This window comes from Ictidomys tridecemlineatus, chromosome 2, assembly GCF_052094955.1.
Source record: "Ictidomys tridecemlineatus isolate mIctTri1 chromosome 2, mIctTri1.hap1, whole genome shotgun sequence".
Lineage (NCBI taxonomy): Eukaryota > Metazoa > Chordata > Mammalia > Rodentia > Sciuridae > Ictidomys > Ictidomys tridecemlineatus.
In genome coordinates this window covers 209,653,788-209,675,140 of record NC_135478.1, presented here as the reverse complement: position 1 = coordinate 209,675,140, position 21,353 = coordinate 209,653,788, and the positions used below count along the sequence as shown (strand labels likewise).

Genomic DNA, 21,353 nt, shown 5'->3' with positions numbered 1-21,353 from the left:
ACCCGAGTTACTTTGCTCTGGCCCTCTGGTTACAATTCATTTGGACTCAGCTCAGACCACACATGTTTCACCACGACATTGACATCGGCCAGGCCGGACTCCTGAGCTGCCCCATGGAGTCTGCTGCATTGGCAAGCCCAGCTTTCCCTTTTCCCATTCCCAAGGCCTTTGGGTTGGTTTCTTTTCCCCTCCCCTGCCTAGAGGCAGAAGGTGGTCAAGATGAACCCTGGAGTTCTGAGAATGGAACTCCTTGGGGCCTGTGAAGTGGCACTTGGATCTCAGGTGGCCTCTGTTCTGTGGTGTTTCCGCTGTAAGAAAATGGGCTGAGGAAGGGTAAGGCCCAGAAAGTGGACGTTTAGGGTTGTGTTTCGCAGGGTGGGGATCCCTTGTGGGTTTTATGGCTGTTACAACTCAGCTTAAAAGGGGATCTGACCAGTGATTCATCTTTATTGCATTCCCTGTTGTCCTAATTCTCTAAGTCCCAGTGCATGTCCCAGGGTACCCAGCAGGCTTTTGTGGACTCTTCCATTCGCCCCCCTAAACTCAGGCTTCCAGAACTCAGAGATGGAAGCATTGTGACCCCCGGGCTGCCTGCCTACCTCGTGAGGTCCCAGCATTCCCTCCAGCTGTGTTGAGTCGGGGATGGATAGAGAGGGGAAGAGAACCCCTGTGACTCAGCTTGCTATGCCACGGGGCTTCCATGGAACCCCAGGTGGGAAAAGGGCTGGGTCATGAGGCTGGAGTCCCCTGGGTGTGGGCCCATAGAGCCCCGTGGTTACTGTACGGCAGGCCAGCCAGAGAAGGCTTGCTGTGCCCACACCAGAGGTGAGCTTGGGGCCAGCAATGGCCTCCTCCTGGGGATGTTTTGCTGCAGATGCAAATACACATTGGAAATGCAACTCCCCGAGCAGATGCTGGGTGTGGAGGGTGGGGAGGTCACAAGGTATATTCTGGTGTTTTGGGGGAATGGGAAATTTGGCTTCTAGCCATTCCTTCTCCTGTGTGCTGGTTTTCTTCAGCCAGAATGGAGAGGGGTATCCAAGAACAAATATGCAAGTGTCTGAAAATTGCTCCTTAGATCTCATGAGGATCTGGCCATAAGAAGAGTCCTAGAAGGACCTGTCAGGTGTTCCAGTTCATCCTGGGGCTCAGGAAACTAACAGTTAACTAATGGGTATCCCGGTGAGTTAATGACAAGGACTTGAATTCTCTCTTTCTCTAGCTCAGCACCAGGAGGTCCCTACTCTGGCCTCTTTTGTAGGCTGCCATGCAAGATCCCTGAGACCCTCTGTCTGTGGAGACAGGACAGGAGGGCTGAGGAGCCCAAGCCTGTGGTTTCTGTCCTGTGAACAGGCCCAGTGCAGGCTTGGTGTCCAGGTATTTTTGAGTGGCTGACTCCACCTCCTCTCCCTTTCTCCAGACTCCTGGGTAAGTTCCCAGAACACTAGCCTCTGCCTCCAAATGGGCTGCTGAATGGTGGAATGTGTTGGCCCTGGGGAAGTGCTTGGCAATGGATGCCCTGCTGGTGGACGCCAAGATCGTGGAATGACATCAGTCCCCAGGAGTCCAGAGTAGGGTCATGTGGCCTATGTGGCAGGAACAAAAGCTGTGCTCATGGGAGTGGCCATCTCTCCCTCCACTTAAATCTTCCCAAGTTTGGGACGAATTGAGAAGTGGCCATAGGCATCAGGAGGGTCAGCCTGAGGACTGGCAGGGCTGGATGGGGTGGGGGTGGAGTGAAGGTGAGCCACAATCAGCTTTTCACTATTCCTTTAAGGCTGGACCTCAGAGGGACCTTTCACTAGAAAATTTGGGTCCCTGTGGCAGAACCACCACCTCCCACCTGTCCGACGGAGGTTGGGGGAGCAGAGCATGCTGTCTGATGATAACGCTCAGGCTCTCTGCTGGTTTATGAGGATTTTATCAGATCCTTTTCCTCTCTCAGCAGTGCTTTAGGACGACAGAAAGGGCAGACAGCTCTCTAGCTGGGGGAACAGAGGGACAGAAAAGTCAAGTACTTCCCTGAGTGTCATGTAGTTAATAGACTAGAACCTGCTGGGCATTCAGATCTCAGCTGAGGCTTCTACCAAGGTTTATCTCCATTGTGTGCTACTGGCCATTGTCTGAGTGGGCAGTTCCTAGTGCAGGGACGGTCTGGGCATTGCAGGGCATTTGTGATCCAGGCCCTGAATGCGAGGCGCCCATGGAATTCTCTAGTTCCACTGCAGCCAGAAAAGCTCTCCATGCTGGGAACCACAGCTGGACCAAGTTTCCTCTGACTTTGAGATTTACCCACCATCCCTGCTGGTTGCAAGAGGATCACAAAGTGCAAGGGACTGAGCACTTTTATATTTCACTTGAAGCCTCACCTCTTGACCCGTGCTGTGTCTCACAGGTGTGAGGGGACCCCCATTTCCACGTGCTGTTTGACTCGCTGGTTTCCCCTGGCATGCAGTCCTGGGGAGGACTCGGGGTCACCCCCTTGGACTGAGGCTGCCCTTGCATCCCAGCCTGGACAGTCAGGTTTGTCTGGCGCCTGAGATCCTGAAACTCCACGAAAGCGAGCATCCGGAATGGCCAGGCAGCCGTCCCAGGCCCGGGGCTGGCTGCTGCCCGTCTACTTGGGGTGTTTTCTTTACCCCGTCAGCAGGAAGCACAGCGCTGACTAGATGGGCTTGTTTCCTGTTGTTTATGGCGCTAGGCAACGTTGGCTCTTCCTGCTGGGCTCCCGCCCTCCCTCAGTCCAAGACTCCTCCTTTTCCTGCCCCATCCCTCCTTTCTCATCTCTGATACTGTTTTCACACACGACAGCCCAGAACCATGCCCAACAAGCCACACGGACTCTCGTGGCCTTGTTGGTGGACACATGCACATTTTTTATACCAGCCCAAGCCCTTCCCCTTTCAACCCTGCAGCCTTCTGGTTTGGCATTTGGTGGCCTGGTGTATGGCAACCCCCATCTTGATAGAATCAAGTCTTTCCACTCTCACCTCACCATGGCTCCTGTCCCAGGTGTTCAGGTAAAGTCACCCAGCTAACACCTTTTTGAGAGACCCACCCCAGTCAAGCATGCATGGTACCTAGCATGGTGGCTGAGCCCTGGGTGGCGTGCTGGGCCTGGCAGGAGGAAAGGCTCTGAAGTTGGCCTCCTAGGCTGGATGTGTTCTCCCAGGGTGCCTCCCCTGGAGCCAGTGGATCAACAGGGTAGTGTAGGACCCAGTGGGCACATGTGCTGAGTTTTAACACAGGATGCTGCTAAAGGGACCTCAGCATAGGGTTTACCAAGCTGGGGATTAGGACACAGGGCTTCGCGATGCTGAGACATCACTTTGAGTGCCTGGCATGGAGGCATGCGTACCTGTACACATACCATGTGCGCAGAGTTCCACTCTCCACGTGATGATGCTTTCTTTCTTAGGTGTCTCCCCACGCTTGATGTCTACCCGCTACCCTCTGCTTCTCTCCCTGTCTCCATTGAACTCACATTCCCTGTGCGTTTTCGTCTCCCGGTTCCTCTCCATCTCCTTCATTCTGTGGCTTGTTCTCTCCCACGCCCACACACTACATTCGGCAGCAGATACAGTGAGATTCCTCTCTCACGTGTGCGTGCGCACTCACACACGCCCACCTTGTACAGTATGCTGTAGCCCAGCCCAGATGGGAAGCTGAACCTCTTCTCCATCCGCACAGAGACTGGGCCTGCTTACCAGGACAGATGTGCATTTCTGGGCCTTTCCTTCAATTCCCATCACCCACATAAGGAGGCATCTTGGCCGGGATACCCACTGGGGAATCTGCATCTTTGGGTTTCAGCCAGCATCAGCCTGTGAGATGTAACAGGATTGGTAAGCAGTTTCCCTTTTGCTCTGTTGCACAAATTTTGTCTTCAAGAAGGAGCTGATAAAATACTATGCCTTTAATGAAGTACAAATGATAAATACCCAGAATTAATAACTAATGATAGGCACAGAGCATGTGGGATCTGTAGTTCACAACATTTTCACAGCATGATCCTGTATGTCCACCTTCAGTTATAACACACCCAATGAGTGAGAAAGGGGTGTAATGATGTCACAGTGGTTTAGTTGTTAGATTTCTTTCTTTTTTTTTTTCTCTCTCTCCATCAATGTCGGCCTTTTGAGAGCTTTGGACTATGCCTAACCCAGATGTTAGGTTCAACATCCCAGGCCGGGAGATGTATCTCCTGTCACCTGACATATGTTTTCCTTCCACAAGACTGTGTTCCGGAGGCGAAGTGGATGTATTTGAAGGAGAGAATCCTTTTCCAGCCACACCCTCCCACTGTCATCCCCAGGAGTCCCTTAGTTTTTGCAAAGTGGAAGGAAACTCCACACACTGACACTCTGCACTAATTTTCTTTTCTTTTTTTAAAATTTTTAAAATTTGTTCGGTACCAGGGATTGAACCCGGGGCACTTAACCACTGAGCCACATCCCCAGCCCTCAGCCTCCCCCTGCCTTTTTCTTTCTTTCTTTTTTTTTTAGAGACAGAGTCTAACTGAGTTGCTTAGGACCTCACTAAGTTGCTGAGGTTGGCTTTGAACTCACAATTCTCCTGCCTCAGCCTCCCTAGCCACTGGGATTACAGGTGTGCACCACTGCGCCTGGCTTGTACTTATTTCTTTTTTATTAAGAAAGTTAGTAGAAAGGAGGAAAAGAAAGAACAGAGAGAGCCTTCTGCCCTTCTGCCTCTGGTTTTTATTCCTAGTGGATTTGTTCCCTGATGCTATCCCCACATATGAACTGGGACCCCTGGGAGGAGAAAGCCAGCATTATTCCTGCGTGGTCACTGCGTCTCTGTCGGAGTTGCAGAATGTAATGGGATTGGCACGGCTGCTTTGCCCTGCATGCTGGCAGCATTACCCAGACTCTCACATGGGCCTGAGGAAGAGACACGGCAACAAGAGTGGCCTAATAAAATTTATTCCCACTAATAAGAGAATGACCTACCCTATAATTCAGCCTGGCGAGCCAGGCCACTGCTTCCCTGAACCCGCCAGAAAACACACAAACTTAATCATTGTGGTGTTCCATGCTTCAATTACAGTTCTAGTGGCGGCTGGGAGGGAGAGAGGGGCCTGGGGATTGATGGGCTGGTGGTGTGGGATGTATCTGCTCATGACAGGGGGCTTCTGGGGATGGAAAGGCAGGGGGCAGCATCCCAGTGGGTTGGGGTTAGTACTGCTTACAAGGTGGGGAAGATCCCCGGGAATTTCCCAAGGGTCCAGTTTGGGCCTGGCTGCCACCTGCAGAGTTGTACTACTCTGGCCAGGCTGGCCCACTGCGCTGGCCAGTCCAGACCTTCCCCAGGCCATTGTGCTGTGGCCCTGGCTGCTTGTCAGTGCTCTCAGTAGCTCAGCTAATGAGGATAAGGTCAGGGGTCCAACCCCCTGGATCCCGACTGAGCTACGCTTTGTTGGCTCTGCTCTGCAGCCCGGGGAGGGATGCATGGCCAGAGCTCTATTGGTTTCAGCCTGGTCTGAAGAAAGGGTGTCTGGATTAATGCCCCTCTCCTGGGAATATGGCTCAAATTAGTGGCCTGAGTTCCCTACTAGAAGGCTCGCTTGTTATCATGATGCATGAAAGTCCTCTTAGATATCTGGTGACATGGGACCACAGTTGGTCTCCAAGCACAGATTTCAAAATGAATGTGAAAGAAAGTGTTACCTTTGTCTAGAGCTTTCCTTATCGCATAGGTAATTAAGTGCATTCTCTAATTCAATGAATATCTGCATGAAAAGCCACCCTGCACCCCTACAGAGCTCCTAAAACGTGATGACCTTATATCATGGTTTTTGGCCCCCTCCTCTCCTTTGTGAGATGCCGGGAAGTAGGGCTGTGTTTCTTGGAAAACTCAGCTGCAATTTTGTTGGGTTGTTTTTCCAACCAGAGACACTTTTCACTGAGTCCCTTGAATAACATATTTGTCTAACTAGGTTACTGTGGCGGTGGCTTGATGGATCTCCCTCCCTTTCTCTGTACACATTCTTTTTTTTTTTTTTTTTTAACAATCTCATTGAAAAAGACACAATAAAGAATCATTTTGAAACGATACATTAGCAACTAAGTGGGTGAGGCCAAATCCCACTTTCTCTCTCCATCATCTGTGCTCACAGCCAGGGTGCTGGTGACAAGCTTCACCTGGAGCAGCACTTCCCTGGCTTGGATCTTGAGCAGCCCTTCCAGAGAGGGTTAGGAATCATCACGGAGAGAGGAAAGTTTATGCAGAAGGGTGAAGCCAAGAGAAGGCTAGAGAGTCAGGCTTTTCAGATTTCTTTCTTTGTTAGAAATGATCACTCCCAGCAGGGCATGGTGATGCACACCTGTAATCCCAGTGGCTCAGAAGGCTGAGGTGGGAGGATCGTGAGTTCAAAGCCAGCCTCAGCAATTTACAGAGGCCCTAAGCAACTCAATGAGAACCTGTCTCTAAGTAAAATACAAAATAAAAAAAAGCCACTGGTGTGGCTCAGTGGTTAGGTGCTCCTGGGTTCAATCCCCAGTACCAAAAAAAGAAAAAGATTTAAAAAAAAAAGAAAGAATTACTGGATCAGCCTGATGTGGGAGCATCTTAGAAAGTAATAGGCTTCCTGATGAGGCCAGACCTAAACCTGCTAGAGTCTCCCAGAGATGTTTCTAACTCCTGAAGGACCCTCTCTGCTTACCTCCACCTTACCTCCACCTGTGAGCAGGTAGAATGGAAGGTGCATGGAGCCAATGTAGTCTGTGCTTCAGACTCTGGTAGATTTATGAACACCCTAGGGGTCAGTGGCCATATTTGAGATATGGTTCCCAATAAGTGGGTGATCATTATCTCCCTGTACTGCAGAGCTTTACAACTGGAGTCTGTATTTAGACATGAGCTATTACAGCTTTTCTGATCAATATCTCCTTTAAAAAGAAATCCCACATGCGTAATTCACTGATTCCTGTTTCCAGAAGAGGCCTGCTGTGGTCAGCTCCTGGGGTGTGTGTGCGTGTGTGTGTGTGTGTGTGTGTGTGTGTGTGTGTTTGTGTGTGTGCAAAATGTAATTAATGGCAAGAAGTTTAGGGCTGCAAGGCATGAAGAATTCAAAAACCTTTTCCTGGTCCTATTAGTAGGAAGCTGTGGGCTTCCCTCCTCTTTCTCTCCTAACTTGTGTTTCTTTTGGAAATTTGAACTCTCACTTTCTTGAGACAAATGGACCCATTTGGACAAGGAAGAAACCCAGTTCTGGTGAAGGGCTAGGGCCTCCTTGAGAGGGGAGAGTTGGCTGGGCCCAGGCTCTGGGGAGAACAAAGAGGAGAGCTCATCCCCCTGTGTCTCCTGTTCTCCCCAAGCCCCCTTGATCAACCTGGAAGGAAGCCCCAGCACAAGATCACTTTTCTCCTCCTGGACTGGGGATTTGCAGCTCTATTTTTTTCTGTAACTTGATAGGTAACTGTAGGAGCCACTTCATGCTCCAGGCCTTGATTTTTCTCTTCTGTATAATGGGGTTGTCAGATGTTGTGACCTTCAGTTATTTTCTTCTTGGGAATAGCATGCTGTCTGAAATGGGGGTCTGGCACTGTGTCCTAACACAAGAGAACTGGGAGGTGAGCCCAAGGCCAGGCAGTCCTGCCCTCTGTCCTCCCCGAGGCACATAACTGAAGCAGGCATGGACAGCTCTGTCGAGTCTAGATCTACCTCTATCACTAGGAAAGGGCAATTCTTAAGGCAGAAACGGAGACTTTTGCATCTATATATCCCTGGAGCCTCCCCTAGTGCTTGGTTCTTTTAAATTCTCCAAAACAAATTAATAAACTAAAAAACTATAAATAGCATTGTCTCATTTAGTGCCTCAGTAGGGGATTTGATAGGAAAAGTCCCCAGATGACCCCATGGTGGGTGAGCTTGGGTAAGTCTCAGATCCTTCATTTCCTGTTTAATGGATGGGAGGGGTAGTGTCCCAGTTTGGAGGGGATTTAGGGGTGCTCAGGACACCATGAGTGAGATTGTACAACACTGTCCCATTTGGGAAGGAGAGGGGGGCTGGTTTGCTCCCAGGGGTAAGGACCTTTCTCTTTGCTGGACCATAGGTGCTGCCCATAGAACAAGGTGAGGTCAAGGCTGACTTAGAATTTCTCATCCTGGGGTTCAGGGCAGCCAGACAGGTGCATCTGCGGTCCAAGCAGTCGGCAGCATCCCGCATCCATCCATCCATCCATCCATCCATCCATCCATCCATCCATCCATCCATCCATCCATTCTACTGGCTCACCTGGCCTGCTTTTTTGGATCACTTTGGGATATTTGTTAACAGTTGATGCCTGGGGTAAGATGGGCAGCCTGTGGCTATGGACGAGACTGTCCCAGAGCTCAGCTAATTGACCCACAGGGGGATGGACCTGCTGACCTCTCCCTCGTTAGCACTGCATCTGGACCACTGAGCTCTGGCCTAGTTCTGACCTCTCCATAATAAGGACTCAATGGGGGGTTTCTGCAAAGGTGGGACAACCACAGGCCAGGGCTAAAACGGCTCCCTGTGGCAGGGGAGGTGCCAGAGGAACAGAGCAGAGGCCATGCTAGCAGGGGTCAAGGGTGACTTCAGGATCAGGCACCAAATCCTCCCCATCCCCTCTGGTCCTCAGGATGGGTTGGCATAGCCGTTAGCATCTGTCACTGGGACTTGGACTTGGGGGTCACTACAGAGGGGCTCCAGGGTCTGCCCCCACCTGTAGCCCTTCTCAGGGAGCCCCACAGAGACTATGAGACACTTCTGAGCTCCTTGGATGCTGCTTTGCAGCTCTGCCCGGGATCCTGGGGGCACTGCCTGAGGAAGGATACTGGCAGCATTGAAAATCCCCTTTCTGTGGAGATGATAGAGCTTTTCAGAGTGCCAGTCTCTCTGCAGAGTGGGAGCAATTTCCCTGTAATTGGTAAAGTAACCGTAACTGCTCTGTCATTTGTATGTAGCGACACGTAATTGCACGGTAACCTTTGCCGCTGTGTGCGAGGGAAGCGTGGTAAGCTATTAGATTGTAATTCGGAGTGTCAGCTCCGGCTCCCCACACCACCTCACCAGGGCTGCTGCTGCTCAGCAGGCCATGGGGAGGCCTCCGTGGGGCCTCTTGGCCCCCAGATCCAGTTGGGGGTCCTGCTCGGTAGAGCCCTTTGCTAGGAAAGAACCATCAGGAGATGAAGGCCAGGTGTCTGGAACCCCGGCACCTCACCTGAAGGAGTGGAGAGACACAGGTGCCTTCCTCTGGCTTTCTGATGGAGTGAGTGGGTCCAGGATGGGGCCCCACAGAGTTCTAATGCATAGTGCTCCATCTTCTGAATCTGAGATCCCAATTCTCTACTCCTCCATCTGGCCTGGTTGGCCCAATATCTACCCTATGCTGACAGATATTTAGGAAGAACCCCCTTTGCTATTTCACTTGACCACACTAGCCCCTTAATCTTGATAATGCCTCTGAGGTAGACACTGGATTTCCTCAGAGATACTGAGACTCACAAAGGCTAGCTGAGTCGTCAAAGGCGGCAAACCATAATAAAGGCTAACACTTCCATAGCTCTTCCTAACTGGTGGCACTGTTCCCTAGGTATTGAATTATTTAATCGTCACCACTGTATTATTTTAAACCCCATTAACAGGTGGCAAACTAGAGAGAGGTTAAATGACTTTCCAAAGATCACACAGCATTAAGTAGCAGAGATGGAATTCAAACCAGGTTGCACACTGTGAGCCACTGTGAAAGCCAGACTTTTATTTATCCATCCATCCATCCATCCATCCATCCGTCCAACCACCTGCCCCTCCATGGATCCATTCATCCATCCGTCCATCCATTCATCCATCTAACCACCCCCCATCCCCACACATACTCAACCATCCTTCCATTCATCCATCTACCCCCCACCCACTCATCCATCCATTTAGCATATGTATCTTAACCTACTATGAACCAGGCACTAAGCTAAAGGTACAAAAATATAAAACATGCTCCCTGTGCTTGAGTTCCTAGTCCCTGGAGTGCATGGCCGCCCATCTTAATTGACACCTCACACATTCCATGAAGGCTTTGGGGGCAGTGGAAGAAGATGCAGTGTCCTTCAGATGGGGCAGAGTTGTAGTTCTAAGGCTTCTAGGTATGTTGATGGAGCTGCTCTAGTGGGTAGCACATGATTCTCATGGCCTGGGTGCTTATGTGCTTCCCTTGTTAGAATGAAGTTGCTCTTTAATAAATAAGCATCATCATGGTGGCCACAATGGGGTGACTGAAGGGGGATCACAGCCGAGTCTGGACCTAGTTCCTCTGGCTGTGGCTCTAATCTGGCTGTTAATGGGGCCCAGGGGGAGTCTCAGTCAGCAGCTGCCACCCTCCCCTGTTGCCCAGGGTGCTCAGGAATCCACACCAGCCTTCACCTGTTCTAGGCTGGATTTCCATTCAAAAACAATGTGAAATCTCTTGCATCGAAGGGGTGGAAAGACACAGGTGCTGAAGAGCTTCCAGTCCACTGGGCCCTTCGCCCTTGCCCCCTCCAGGCCTCACAATGGTCCTGTCTTCCACTTTAAAGTCCAGGAGAGTGAAGCTCAGAGAACAATAGGACCAAGTTGTCCAGATGAGAAGCAGCTGAGCTGCCCTGCAAACCTGTCTCATAATTTTCTTTCCTGCCACTTCCATGAGCAATGTCCCTCCCCTAATGCCCCAGGAAACAGGCCTCCCCCCCACCACAGCTGGGGGACCGCTGCATCCATGCTGACCTGAGCCATCTTGGTCAAAGGCCTTGGTCAAAACTCCATCACCTGGGCCCCCATTTACAAGGAGAAACTGAGCCATGGAGCGCCATGTTGTAAGTCCCAGCACACATCCTTTGCCTCGTTTAAGCCTGATGATAACCCTGGAGTAACTGCCGCGGTACAGGAGAGGAGACTGAGCCTCCGCCCCTGATCCTACCCTTTCCTACCCCCTGATCCCACCCTCTGCCCCCTTTCCTACCCTTTCAGTAATTCTTACTATGTCAAGATAAAAGGTTTGATCATCTGATCTTGTGAGCCTGATGTTGGGTGGTATACTGTAGTAAACAAGGCTAGAATACCATGTTTAATTGACATGTGTTTAGAGGAGAACAGTGTGGGTCTCTGAGGGGCTCACAGGGAGCTGCATGGGTGGAAGATGGGCGAGCTCTGGGCTCAGGCTGCGAGGTTGGCTGTCCTCACTTCCCTTTGATAAAAAATTCCTCACCTGGACTCCTGGCTGCTGAGGTGCTGCAGAGAAAGGGACCCACAGGTTGCTGACCTTCTGCCTCTGAGTGAGCATGATTTGATGATGCAGTTGCTGAAGTGCATACTCTTTTTTTTTTTTTTTGATAGTTTACTGTTGATTTTTGCCCAATCAAAGGGAAAAATTGAGTTTGGCAAATCTGACCACACAGAAAGGTAATTCTGGGAACTGAGAAGCCAGAAGTCTCCCACTTTCAGGTTAATGAGGGTTATATGTGTGGCCAGGTGATGGGGGACACTAATGTTGCTCTACACCTCAGTCTCCCCCTATGCAAAGAAGTCAATCATTCAGTCTCATCTCCTTGGAAAATGGGTTTAATGGACAAAGTACAAGGGTTGCTGATGGCAGAGGTCCCTGCAGCAGTGTAGCCCCGGAAAGTTAGGGATGTGGATTCCTTGTGAGCCAGAACCAGCAGCGTTCCTAGCTCCAGGCTTCCCTGGGAACGCCTGGCAGGTTGCCATGGTTACCTCCAGCAAGGCATGGGCATCGCTTCCCCTTCTCCTGAGTCTTTGCTTTCTTTCTTCTCTCCATCCCTTTTAACTTCTACTACCTGTCTGCTTCCTCATTTTATCTTCATGGGAAGAACAATAAAGGTCAACCTAGACCTGGAAAGTTCCCTCCTAAATTTGACTCCTGTGGCTCTTTGTAGGGGGAGAGCGGAGAGTTGAGTTTGGTCTGGGCTGTGGACCAGATGATGTAGGAGAGACCAGAAGTAATCAAAGGCATGAAGCAGACATCTGCGCTGCACATGGCTGCGGGAGCGTGCCCACACTCTCCCCCTGTCCATCCTGACTGCCTGGGAGGAAGAAGGGGAGAAAAAAGGGGAGAGGTCAGAGAGAGCTTTCAATGCTCAGCACATGGCCTTTCCCAGGTGGATGATGGCTGCCAGCCCCCTCCGTGGAACAGAGCGGAGGAGCCCCAGGCCCTGGAGAGCTCAATTGGCCACTTTCACACAGCTGCGCTGGCAAGAGCCTGCCTGCTGTTCTCCAGATTTCTCTTGCTTTGGCCGGATTGAAGCCTTTAAAAAAGTGACACCTTGTATTTTATTTCACTCCTTTTTCTGAAAGATCCAAAGACATTTACAGGCATGAGCGCAATAGGCTTTATGGTGGCCCATCAAAAAGCAGGGATTGTTTCCTTCGTCTTTATAGAGCAGAAAATAAAAGCACAGGAAGACGGAGTAACTCTTCTGAGGCCACACAGTGCTTCCAAGAAAGGGTGGAAAATCCAGTAAGTTCCTGGCGCCTGGGAGAGGCCTGAGCCAAACCAAGGCTGTTTGTGGAGAGAGCCGGAGGCTCCTTGCAAGTCACTGTGCAGCCTCTGCACCAGTGTTGCATGGGTACCCCTCATTATATTGGGGATCTGGAGGCCTCATGGGAAAAAAGGGGAGACTGAGCAGAAATGCTGTGGGGATCTGGCCAAGAAGCTCTCCCTGCTGGCTCCTGACCCCTGAGGTTGTGCTCCCTGGAACCAAAGAGTTGGGTTGGTGTGTCCCATAGGATATTTCAGGAGTGTCTTTAAGGAAGGCCGACAGGTGTTATTGCTTAAAAGGGCCGGGCAAAGTGGCACACACCTGTAATCCCAGCAGCCCAGGAGGCTGAGGCAGGAGGATTGCAAGTTCAAAGCCAGCCTCAGCAACTTAGCAATACCCTAAGCAATTTAGCAAGACCCTGTCTCAAAATCAAAAGGGATGGGGATGTGGCTCAGTGTTTAAGCACCCCTGGTACCAAATATCTATATTTGGTATGAAACATATAATAGGCCAGGATTGGGTAAACATGTTTCTTCTCAAGACTTTCCATTATGGATGCCATAGATTGCATTAGGATGTTTCCAAAGAACCCTGCTAAGTGGAGCATCTTGGGGAACTTGGATTCCAAGTTGCCAGCATGACAAGGTCATGGTTGCCCCTCTTTGCTGTGCCCTAAGAGATGGGGATGCCCTAGGATTGGCTGGTGAGGGACTACCGTGGTTCCCTAAGACGGGAAGTTCCACAGACTTCCCTCTCCCGCTCCTCCTTTCCCCAGCTGATCACCTGCATAGGCCTCCGCTGTGACTGTTAGTTATGCATTCGTGCATCTAGTTCTTTATTTCCACTGGCACGTCTGCTCCACAGCAGGTGTGTACATGTGAAGATTGCTTCCCTCTTACACCTGGGCCCAGCTCTCCATGCCATGCTCATCAGATACTGGCCCAATGCTTCTCCATGTGCCGGTGATGACAGGCAATCAAAGCCACCAAGATGGTGCCTGGAAGGGTCCAAGGAGGGGCAGAGAGGTCACAGAGTCTGGTGAAAGGAGACCCTAGGGATTCTCTTTTGTCATGGTCCTGCAGCTGCCTCCGTAAGTGACTGCTGAGAGGTCACCAAATTCCTCTCTGCTGAGCTTGTCCCTCTAAAAAGGGAGGATTTGTACTAGATCCAGGATTCTTCTGGCTCTAGAGTTCTCTGACTTCAGACAATGGCCCCGAAGCTCCTTTTTGATTCGTCTCTTTTTTCCTTTCAGCTCTTAACCATCGATGACAACTTCTGTGGCCTGGATATGAATGCTCCCCTGGGAGTGTCCGAGATGGTGCGTGGCATCCCGGTCTTCACAGAGGACAGGGACCGCATGACTTCCGTCATTGCCTACGTCTACAAGAATCACTCTCTAGCCTTCGTGGGCACCAAGAGTGGCAAGCTGAAGAAGGTAGGAATGAGGTGCTGCTGGTGGATGGTTGTGGAGACAGGCTGCTCCCCTGGGATGATGATATCTCGCGGTTTCTTACTCCTGTGCTGTGCGCCTGACGGGCTGTAAGACTGGTCTGACGTAGGGAGGTAGGCTGCTGGAGGTCAGGACGATTGCCTTTCTTTCTTTTTTTTATGCCTTTGTCCTTGGTTGTTGTGGGAACCAGGCTGTTGTGAGTGTGGTGCACTCTTCCCTAGGAAAGGTTTGAGTGCACGCTTGCTCTGTTGTTCCAAACAGTGTACTCTGTTCAACTTGGGCTAGTGCCCTGCGGCAAGGGCTTTATTAGGTCTGGGTGGCTGGGGAAGTGGGCAGGGGGGAGGAGGGGGCAGGGCAGGCCTGTTCCTCTTGCTCCAGCCCTTCTGGCTGGTGCATCCATCTGGAATCCATTTAGGGAACAGATGGAGGAACACGCAGACCTGTTAGAGTTGCTAATGGGGCTAAAAGCCAACTTGTGGGACAAGGAGATGTGGAGGCCAGGCAAGAATAGGAATTGCCTAAGGTGAGGTGGAAATATGGTTCAAGGACCTGGACTGTCCTCCTTGACCTGCAGAAGCTGGCTGGCCCTTGGGGTGTTGGATAATCTTGGCTCGTCAGCAGTGTTGGGAGAGCCCGTCCACCCAGGGATGCTCCTTGCTCGGGGTTTTCTATTTCACTGGATTGAAGCTGGCTCCACAGCATGTCTTCCTTGATGGGGTGAGAAGTCTTTCTAAGACTATACACTATACACTCTCCATCTTATATTCTGTTGTACTTCAGTCCTTTCCTATGACCTTTTGGTGATGGACTTGCCTTAGAATCTCTGGATGTTGTGTGATTCGGGCTAAGTAAAGAGGCACTGTGTGATGGAGACTGAACCTTGATCCCTACTTTTCTCTTTGCTGTATTTCTGGGCATTGGCTCTGGATGGTCCAGGGGAAATGTTCTGTGCCATATTCTAGAAGGTTATTTCTGATCTACCAGCCAACTATGCAACGACTCAGAAATCTTTCTTTCTGTTGAACTCGTTACCTTTGTGGCACCATTTGTAGGTCTAGAATGTGACAGTGTAGAAGGCAAGACGTGTGTGTGAGCGGGGATGTGCACGTGGAGCATCGAGTGGAAACATCTGGACAAGAAGGCAGTGTCCACTGCTGGAGGTTCATGGCACACTCTGTGAGGGTGACGGACAATGTCCTGCCTGTGTGGCACTGCCCAGGAGGACATAATGACCAGACTTTAGGGTCCTGTCATCTGTGTCAAAACCAAAAAACGATTTCCCCATTTGTCTACACATCTTCAAAAATCCCCTTTCATGGGTTCCTGCCTTTTCTGAGAACACAGTAAGTACGACTGAACTTTGTCTTGCTCATGGCTCCTTGTGATGCCCACTCACGTATTGAACTGAGTCTCGTGGAGGCCTGGAGAAGATGCTGGAAGGTGTGGGGGTGATGTCCCCACGCAGCTCCTGGGTGTGACTGTTGCCGCCTTCCTGGTCCTTCCTCCCATCACCTGCAGCTGCTGGGACACGCTGGCAACTCCAGTGCCTTGGTCCCTCAGTCTGCGGCTTCCGGCTGGCAGTGGGCGGGCAGTCAGCCTCTAGACTTGCTGCAGTTGTGTCCCATGAGCCTCCGCGGGCACCGAGGGGAGGAGCGCGAAAGCCACTGAGCAGGGAGGGCTCTGGTGGACACTTCCCTTGGTTGTTCAGGTGGCCGCTTTTGCTATTATTTGATGGTTTCAGTTGGCTGCAAAAAGTGAACGCCGAATCCCAAAGGACCGTGTGTTGAAGGCCTGGTCCCCGGGGGTGGTACTTTGGAATGTGGTGCAACCTTGGGGAGGGGAGCCGATGGGAGGCCCTGAGGTCTCTGGAGGCAAGTCTTCCTAAAGGGGGTCGTGGGACCCTAGTGCCTGCCCTTTTCCTTTTGCTCCCTGGATCATGGTGTAAGCAGTTTTGCTACAGAACTGGTCACCATGTACTGCCACTCTGCAGGCCCCAAACAATGGGGCCAACAGAACTTAAACTGGCACTTCCCAAACCATGAGTCAGAAATCAATGGTTTATCCGTAAGTTATTTATCTCAGTGTTTTGTTATGGTGATGGAAAGCTGCTGACTGGTTCTCTTACCATCCCATCCAGCGTCCCTTGACCATCTTGCCTGCTCCCATGGGAATAAACACTACTGAGAATAAATAAATAGGCAACACTCTACGGGGGTGCTTGGCCCTTCCCTGCAGTGAGCCCAGTCTCAGTGCAATGGAAAAAGTGACATCCTCCATTGACCTCAAAGTCCTATCTGCCAAATTTCCTATCGACAGCCAGAGGATCATGCAACTCACTGGCAAGACAGAATGAAACCTGGATGAGGGTTTATTTATTGTCGTTGTCTGACCTGGCTGGAATACGGTGTCAGTGAAATGAACATAGAAAGTTCAGTGCACATAACAGGCAATCATTGAGGGGGAAAAAACCACAAAAACACATGTTTTCAAGTCATGGTTGCACTGTAAACCTGAGAGAGTCACCTTGCAGATGCATGCTGTTGGTCCAAGGGTGGATTGAGGCAGCTGGCAGCTGGCAATGTCCCCTGTCCCTTCCCAGGGAGCTCATGCACAGCACATCCCAGGAGTAGGGAGGAGGACAGCCAAGGAGTGTGAGTGAACACTTAGAAACAACCCTCAGATACTGGCAGGGACAGGTGGCAGGAGCCAAGTCACCCCAGGCTGGCGTTTCCCATCTTTTCCCTTGGTGGGTTTACATAGTTCTCTTTCAGCCACTTGGGACATTATATTTAATTTCCAGAGCATTGGTGGGGCCGCTGAGGCATAAAATTTGAAAGCCAAGAGCAGAAGGGTCGTGTGGGGGGACCGAGCCATTGTTCCCCTGGGAAGAGGCGCCATCACAGGGCCACACTTTCTGCTCCGTGGGCTCAGACTGGCAGCCTCTTAATAGTTCTGCTCAGGCCCAGCCACTGCTTCTGCCAGCTCAGCACAGCTGGCCCAGGGGACAGTCGGAGTGGGGAAGGAAGGCTGGGCCACGGTGCCTGTTGTTTGAAATAATAAAAAGCAAAAGTGGCCTGTTTATTTATTTTTCCTAAACAATAAAATTTTCCACCGCCCCAGCTCTCTGGGTGCCACGCCCCTTTCCTTGTGATATCTGACTTGCTTTCCCCCTGAGCTGATCACGCCCATGGCCACCCTTTGGGCAGAGGCCCAGCCATGACAAACTTGGGGCTGCGGGAGGATTTTGCAGCCAGTTTTGTGAGCAACCGAGATCAGGGGGTGAGAATAATGGAAATCATACGGTAGCCGTAATTACAGAGTTGGCGTCCCTGAGCCCTGTAATAATCTCCTGTGTGTGTCGAGGGCCTTTCAGAGTTGACAAGGGACTCAAAGTGGGCAGGGTGGGCAGAAAGGAGGCTGGGGGTTTACTGAGAATAAGAAAGTTTGGCTCTGGGTTTTAGGGACCCAGGGGCTAGACTGTAGCTATCCATAGGCTGCCCTCAAAATTACTGACTTTTCATTGTGTTTGAAAGGTGTGAGTCCCAGTCATTTGCAACCTTGCCTTTGATGACCGTAATTTCACTCCTCAAGTGCACACATCACATGAGGCAAGGGGAAAGGAGGTGAGGAAAGTGCCAATTTGGATGTCTTTGATGTTTTCTGATGTGAGTGTGTGTGTTATAGACAGCATTGGCAGCCTTTTCCCACAGTGAGCGTTCAAGGTGTGTGCTCTTAAGAAATTCAGCATGGAAACGTTACACTCATTAGGAGGTACCTAGGAACTTAGAAATAATCCACAGACTGTTAAAATTTCAGCCACAGGTAAAACTCATAAGGGAAACACCATCTTGACTTGCCTTGGGGTGACCACACAAATCTGAAAGCCTTTGACCCAAGTTGGGGTAATCAGGTCAGTGGGCTCTCAGAAAGACAAGATGCCTTTGCTTAAATATTTCTACAGAAATCCTCGCTGCATCTTGCTTCTTCTCGCTAAGTGATCGTATTTTATGGCGGCTGCTCAGCAGTGAATTACTGCCTGACGTTAGCGGGAGAGACTAACGTTCATTGTGAACCAAAACATCATAAACTTCCACTTGAGGTGTGATTGCTTCTTTCGTTTTGTGATTGCGTCTTTCCCGGATGTTTTTCCTGGGCTGAACGGCTCGTGCTTACAGGGTGGAGCTCTGGATCTGGTTAGGCAGAGCTCTGGTGCTCTTGCTGTAAGCGTGCACGCTCCAGGCCAGACCAGCCTCTCTGGCTGAGAACTGCATGTGCGTCCACCTGCAGAGTCAATAGCAGCATAAAACACAAAAAATCAAATTTTATTGGCAATTGTCATGCAGATTAATTTAATTATCCTAATTTTTTACCCCTTGAATGTGTTTTAAAATCGATTTGCGCGTGTTCCCTAGGCTCTCTGAGTCTAGGAGGGAAATCAGCCAGAAGCAGAGTTGGTGGAAACAGACAGCTTGGAGCTGGTGTCCTTCTCCTCTGTGTGCGTTTTCAGTCCTTGAGTCTCAAAGCAATAGCAAACCAGAGGTTCCAGCCGCTGCTCTGCCAGTTTCTAGATACACCCAGGAATTCTTTGTAAAACTCCTCTGGAAATATGAATCCACTTTAAAAATAAATTCATGGCACGTAAAGCTCCGTAGATGGGTGAAAAGATCAGGAAAGAAACGGAGGCCCCGTGTTAGATCTCCACATTGACTGGAAACCTGTGGGTTCCTATAGTTGGTCCACGTGTGGTTGGTCTGCTCTGCCGCATGAGGTGCTTCTCAAACCTGAGCGCCTCAGGTTTACACGTGGTTAGGCACGAGCAGAAAGGAACAGAAAGGAACAGACGGCCCTTGCGTCATTAGTCTGACCATCCTGGGGATCTAAAACTGGCCCTTCGGGACAGTTTTGCCTCGTGCCAACCTGTCTGCTCCTCCTGTGCCTCCTCTTGTCTCGTCCCAATCTCCTCTGCTGTATTATATGCTTTTCCCCTTGTAACGCTGATAAGGAGAGCCACAAAGCTGGGTACTGTCCCCCTGGACTAATTTTGTGCTCTTGAACACCAGTAAGCCCTTACTTGACCATCCTTTTAACATGTGGCCCCACCAGCCCAATCTTCTCCCCTTTCCTTTTTCTCACGACTCTGCCCATGGGCCCCCCTACCTTCCCCACACATCTCTGGGGGGAATCTCAAGTGTCCACTCAGCACTGACCCAAACAAGTGTGGGGGAGGTGTCCTTAGCATGGTCTCAGCCCCCTCCAGGCTCCAGTCTGATGGCTGAGCACCCACACCTTCTCCTCCCACTTCCCCTTGAGGCGCAGGTTGCCATCCCCAGCAAACACGACTTCAAGGGCTCTTGTCATCCTCTCTTCCAAATGATCATTGCGACTGCCTGTGATTTAAAGAGATCATTTGAAATGAGCTTTGTCAATTCAAGATTTATTGATACATGTGCCACTTTTTGGAATCATATGTGTGTGTGTGTGTGTGTGTGGTGTGTGTATTCATTTGTATAGAAAGATTCTGATCGTAAATTAAAATGCAAAGACATTAAAATTGAAGAAAGTGCTGCAGAAACACCTCAAATCATAGAGCGCATTCCATCAGCTGATACACAAATGTCAGACGCGCTGGAGGAATTTATCCAGTGACACATGCAATCGAAGTAAAATATTGTACTTTACAAGAACATATCATTAGAATGAAAACTAGCAGCGTATCAGGAGCCTGGCCATGTAACCAAGACAACAAAGAGATGAGTGACATGGTGTGCAGAGGCGGGTGGGAGGCAGAAAGCAAAGGACAGGTGGGCCCCAGCTGTAGAGGTCCCTTACTGCTGGGCTCTTCCCTGCTAGACCCTGGATGGGAGGGAATAGGGTCTGGATGTCAGTAGCGTGAAGGTTCTCATCGAGGAGAGACCCAAGGGAGGGCTTCGTTACCGGAAATTGCTAAGACTTCCGTGGCTACTTTGATGGGAAAAGTGGTGGCAGCTGGACTGATTTACAGTCCACCATTGATGCTCTGATTGGGGGTCCACTTAGAGTTCCCACTTGTTTTTAGGGACTTTGGTGAAAGTGGCCACTGGGCTGCTTCTCAGTGGTGTCTTCCTCCAACAGCTCTGGCTTCTTGTAAAAACCTCCCTGGTGACGTCTTGCGCTCCGTCAAGTCTCTTGCATCCATTTCATACCTTCTGTCCTGGCCCAGGTGACACAGGGGAATGGTTATCTATTGCTGTGCAGCAAACTGCCCAGACATAGAGGCTTAGGAGAATGTTTATCGCCATATGCCTCCGTGGGTCAGGAATCCCGGCATGCTTAGCTGGGTCCTACAGGCTGTGGTCGAGTGTTGGGTTGGGCTGCAGTCAGCCCAAGACTCAGGCCAATGTGGTGTGGGTCACTTGTGTGGCTGTTGGCCAGCCTCAGGTCCTCACAGAGAGGAGGTCAGTTCTTTGCCATCAGGATTGCTCACACTCCAACAAAACAGGGCACTGGCTTCTCCAGAGCAAGAGGAAAGAGAGAAAATGAGAGGGGGCGAGCAAGAAGAAGGCCATCATCTTTTTGAAAGCTGATCCTAGAAGTGACATGTCAGTGCTTTTGTTGTACTCTGGGTGTTAGAAGCCCATTTGGCCTGGCTCACGTCCAGGAGGAAGGAATTCCACAGGGTGTGAATACCAGGAAGTGGGACCCCTGGGACCTTGTAGTGGCTTCTACCACTTAGGGCTTTGTATCGGGGCCATCGAAGGTGCCTGGACCATTGCTTTTAGTGCTCTAGAGATGCCACAGCCTTGCTTGGAATGACAGTGGCCCAGGCACATCTTCTGCCTTCCCAAGGTTCTGATTGTGCAGCTGTATTAGAGAATTGGGGGCTGAGCAGGAGTCACCCCATCCTTAGCAAGGAGTGCAGCTCTGGTGGGCCATACCAAGGGCTCTGATCATCAGGGAAAGGGTGGTGCTTGGTGAAGGGAGAGGAGAGAGAATTGGCCTTCAAATCAGGGGCTGTGTGTGGCCACAGAGAGTGCAGCCTCCTGACATGGGCTACAGTGGGGGTCTCCGGCTCCTTAGGGAGAGTCGCTTTGGGCTGACTAGGGCTGGTGGGAAAGAGAATGGGGGAAGCTCCCTTAGGTACTTTGGATCCCACAGAGGTACAGGCACTGTTCCAGGACTCTGTGCACATTACACACCTCCTCTTATGTCATCCTCTGTGTTTCTTTTGGGGTAAATCTGAAAACCTCTGTTTTGCCCATGATAAAAGGGACAGGCTGAGTTCCCTGAGGTCATATATTTTAATGGAAAGTCTACCCTTTGCTGATTTATATAGTGACATATGGACTTTACCTGAGGCCTTCCTCTGTCACTGGAGCTAAGTCTTGCCTCTAGGACTGTGAGAGGAGGT

At 50.6% G+C, this 21,353-nt stretch overlaps 1 protein-coding gene across 2 annotated transcripts in view; it reads left to right on the top strand.

Annotated features, from left to right (window-relative positions):
* Positions 1-21,353, top strand: part of Plxna4 (plexin A4) — a 430,466-nt gene that overhangs the window by 72,193 nt on the left and 336,920 nt on the right. For both annotated transcript variants that reach the window (XM_005331088.5, XM_040291413.2), the window contains exon 3: positions 13,769-13,951. In XM_005331088.5, the coding sequence (XP_005331145.2) occupies positions 13,769-13,951 (183 nt within the window). The remainder of the gene's footprint in view (positions 1-13,768; positions 13,952-21,353) is intronic.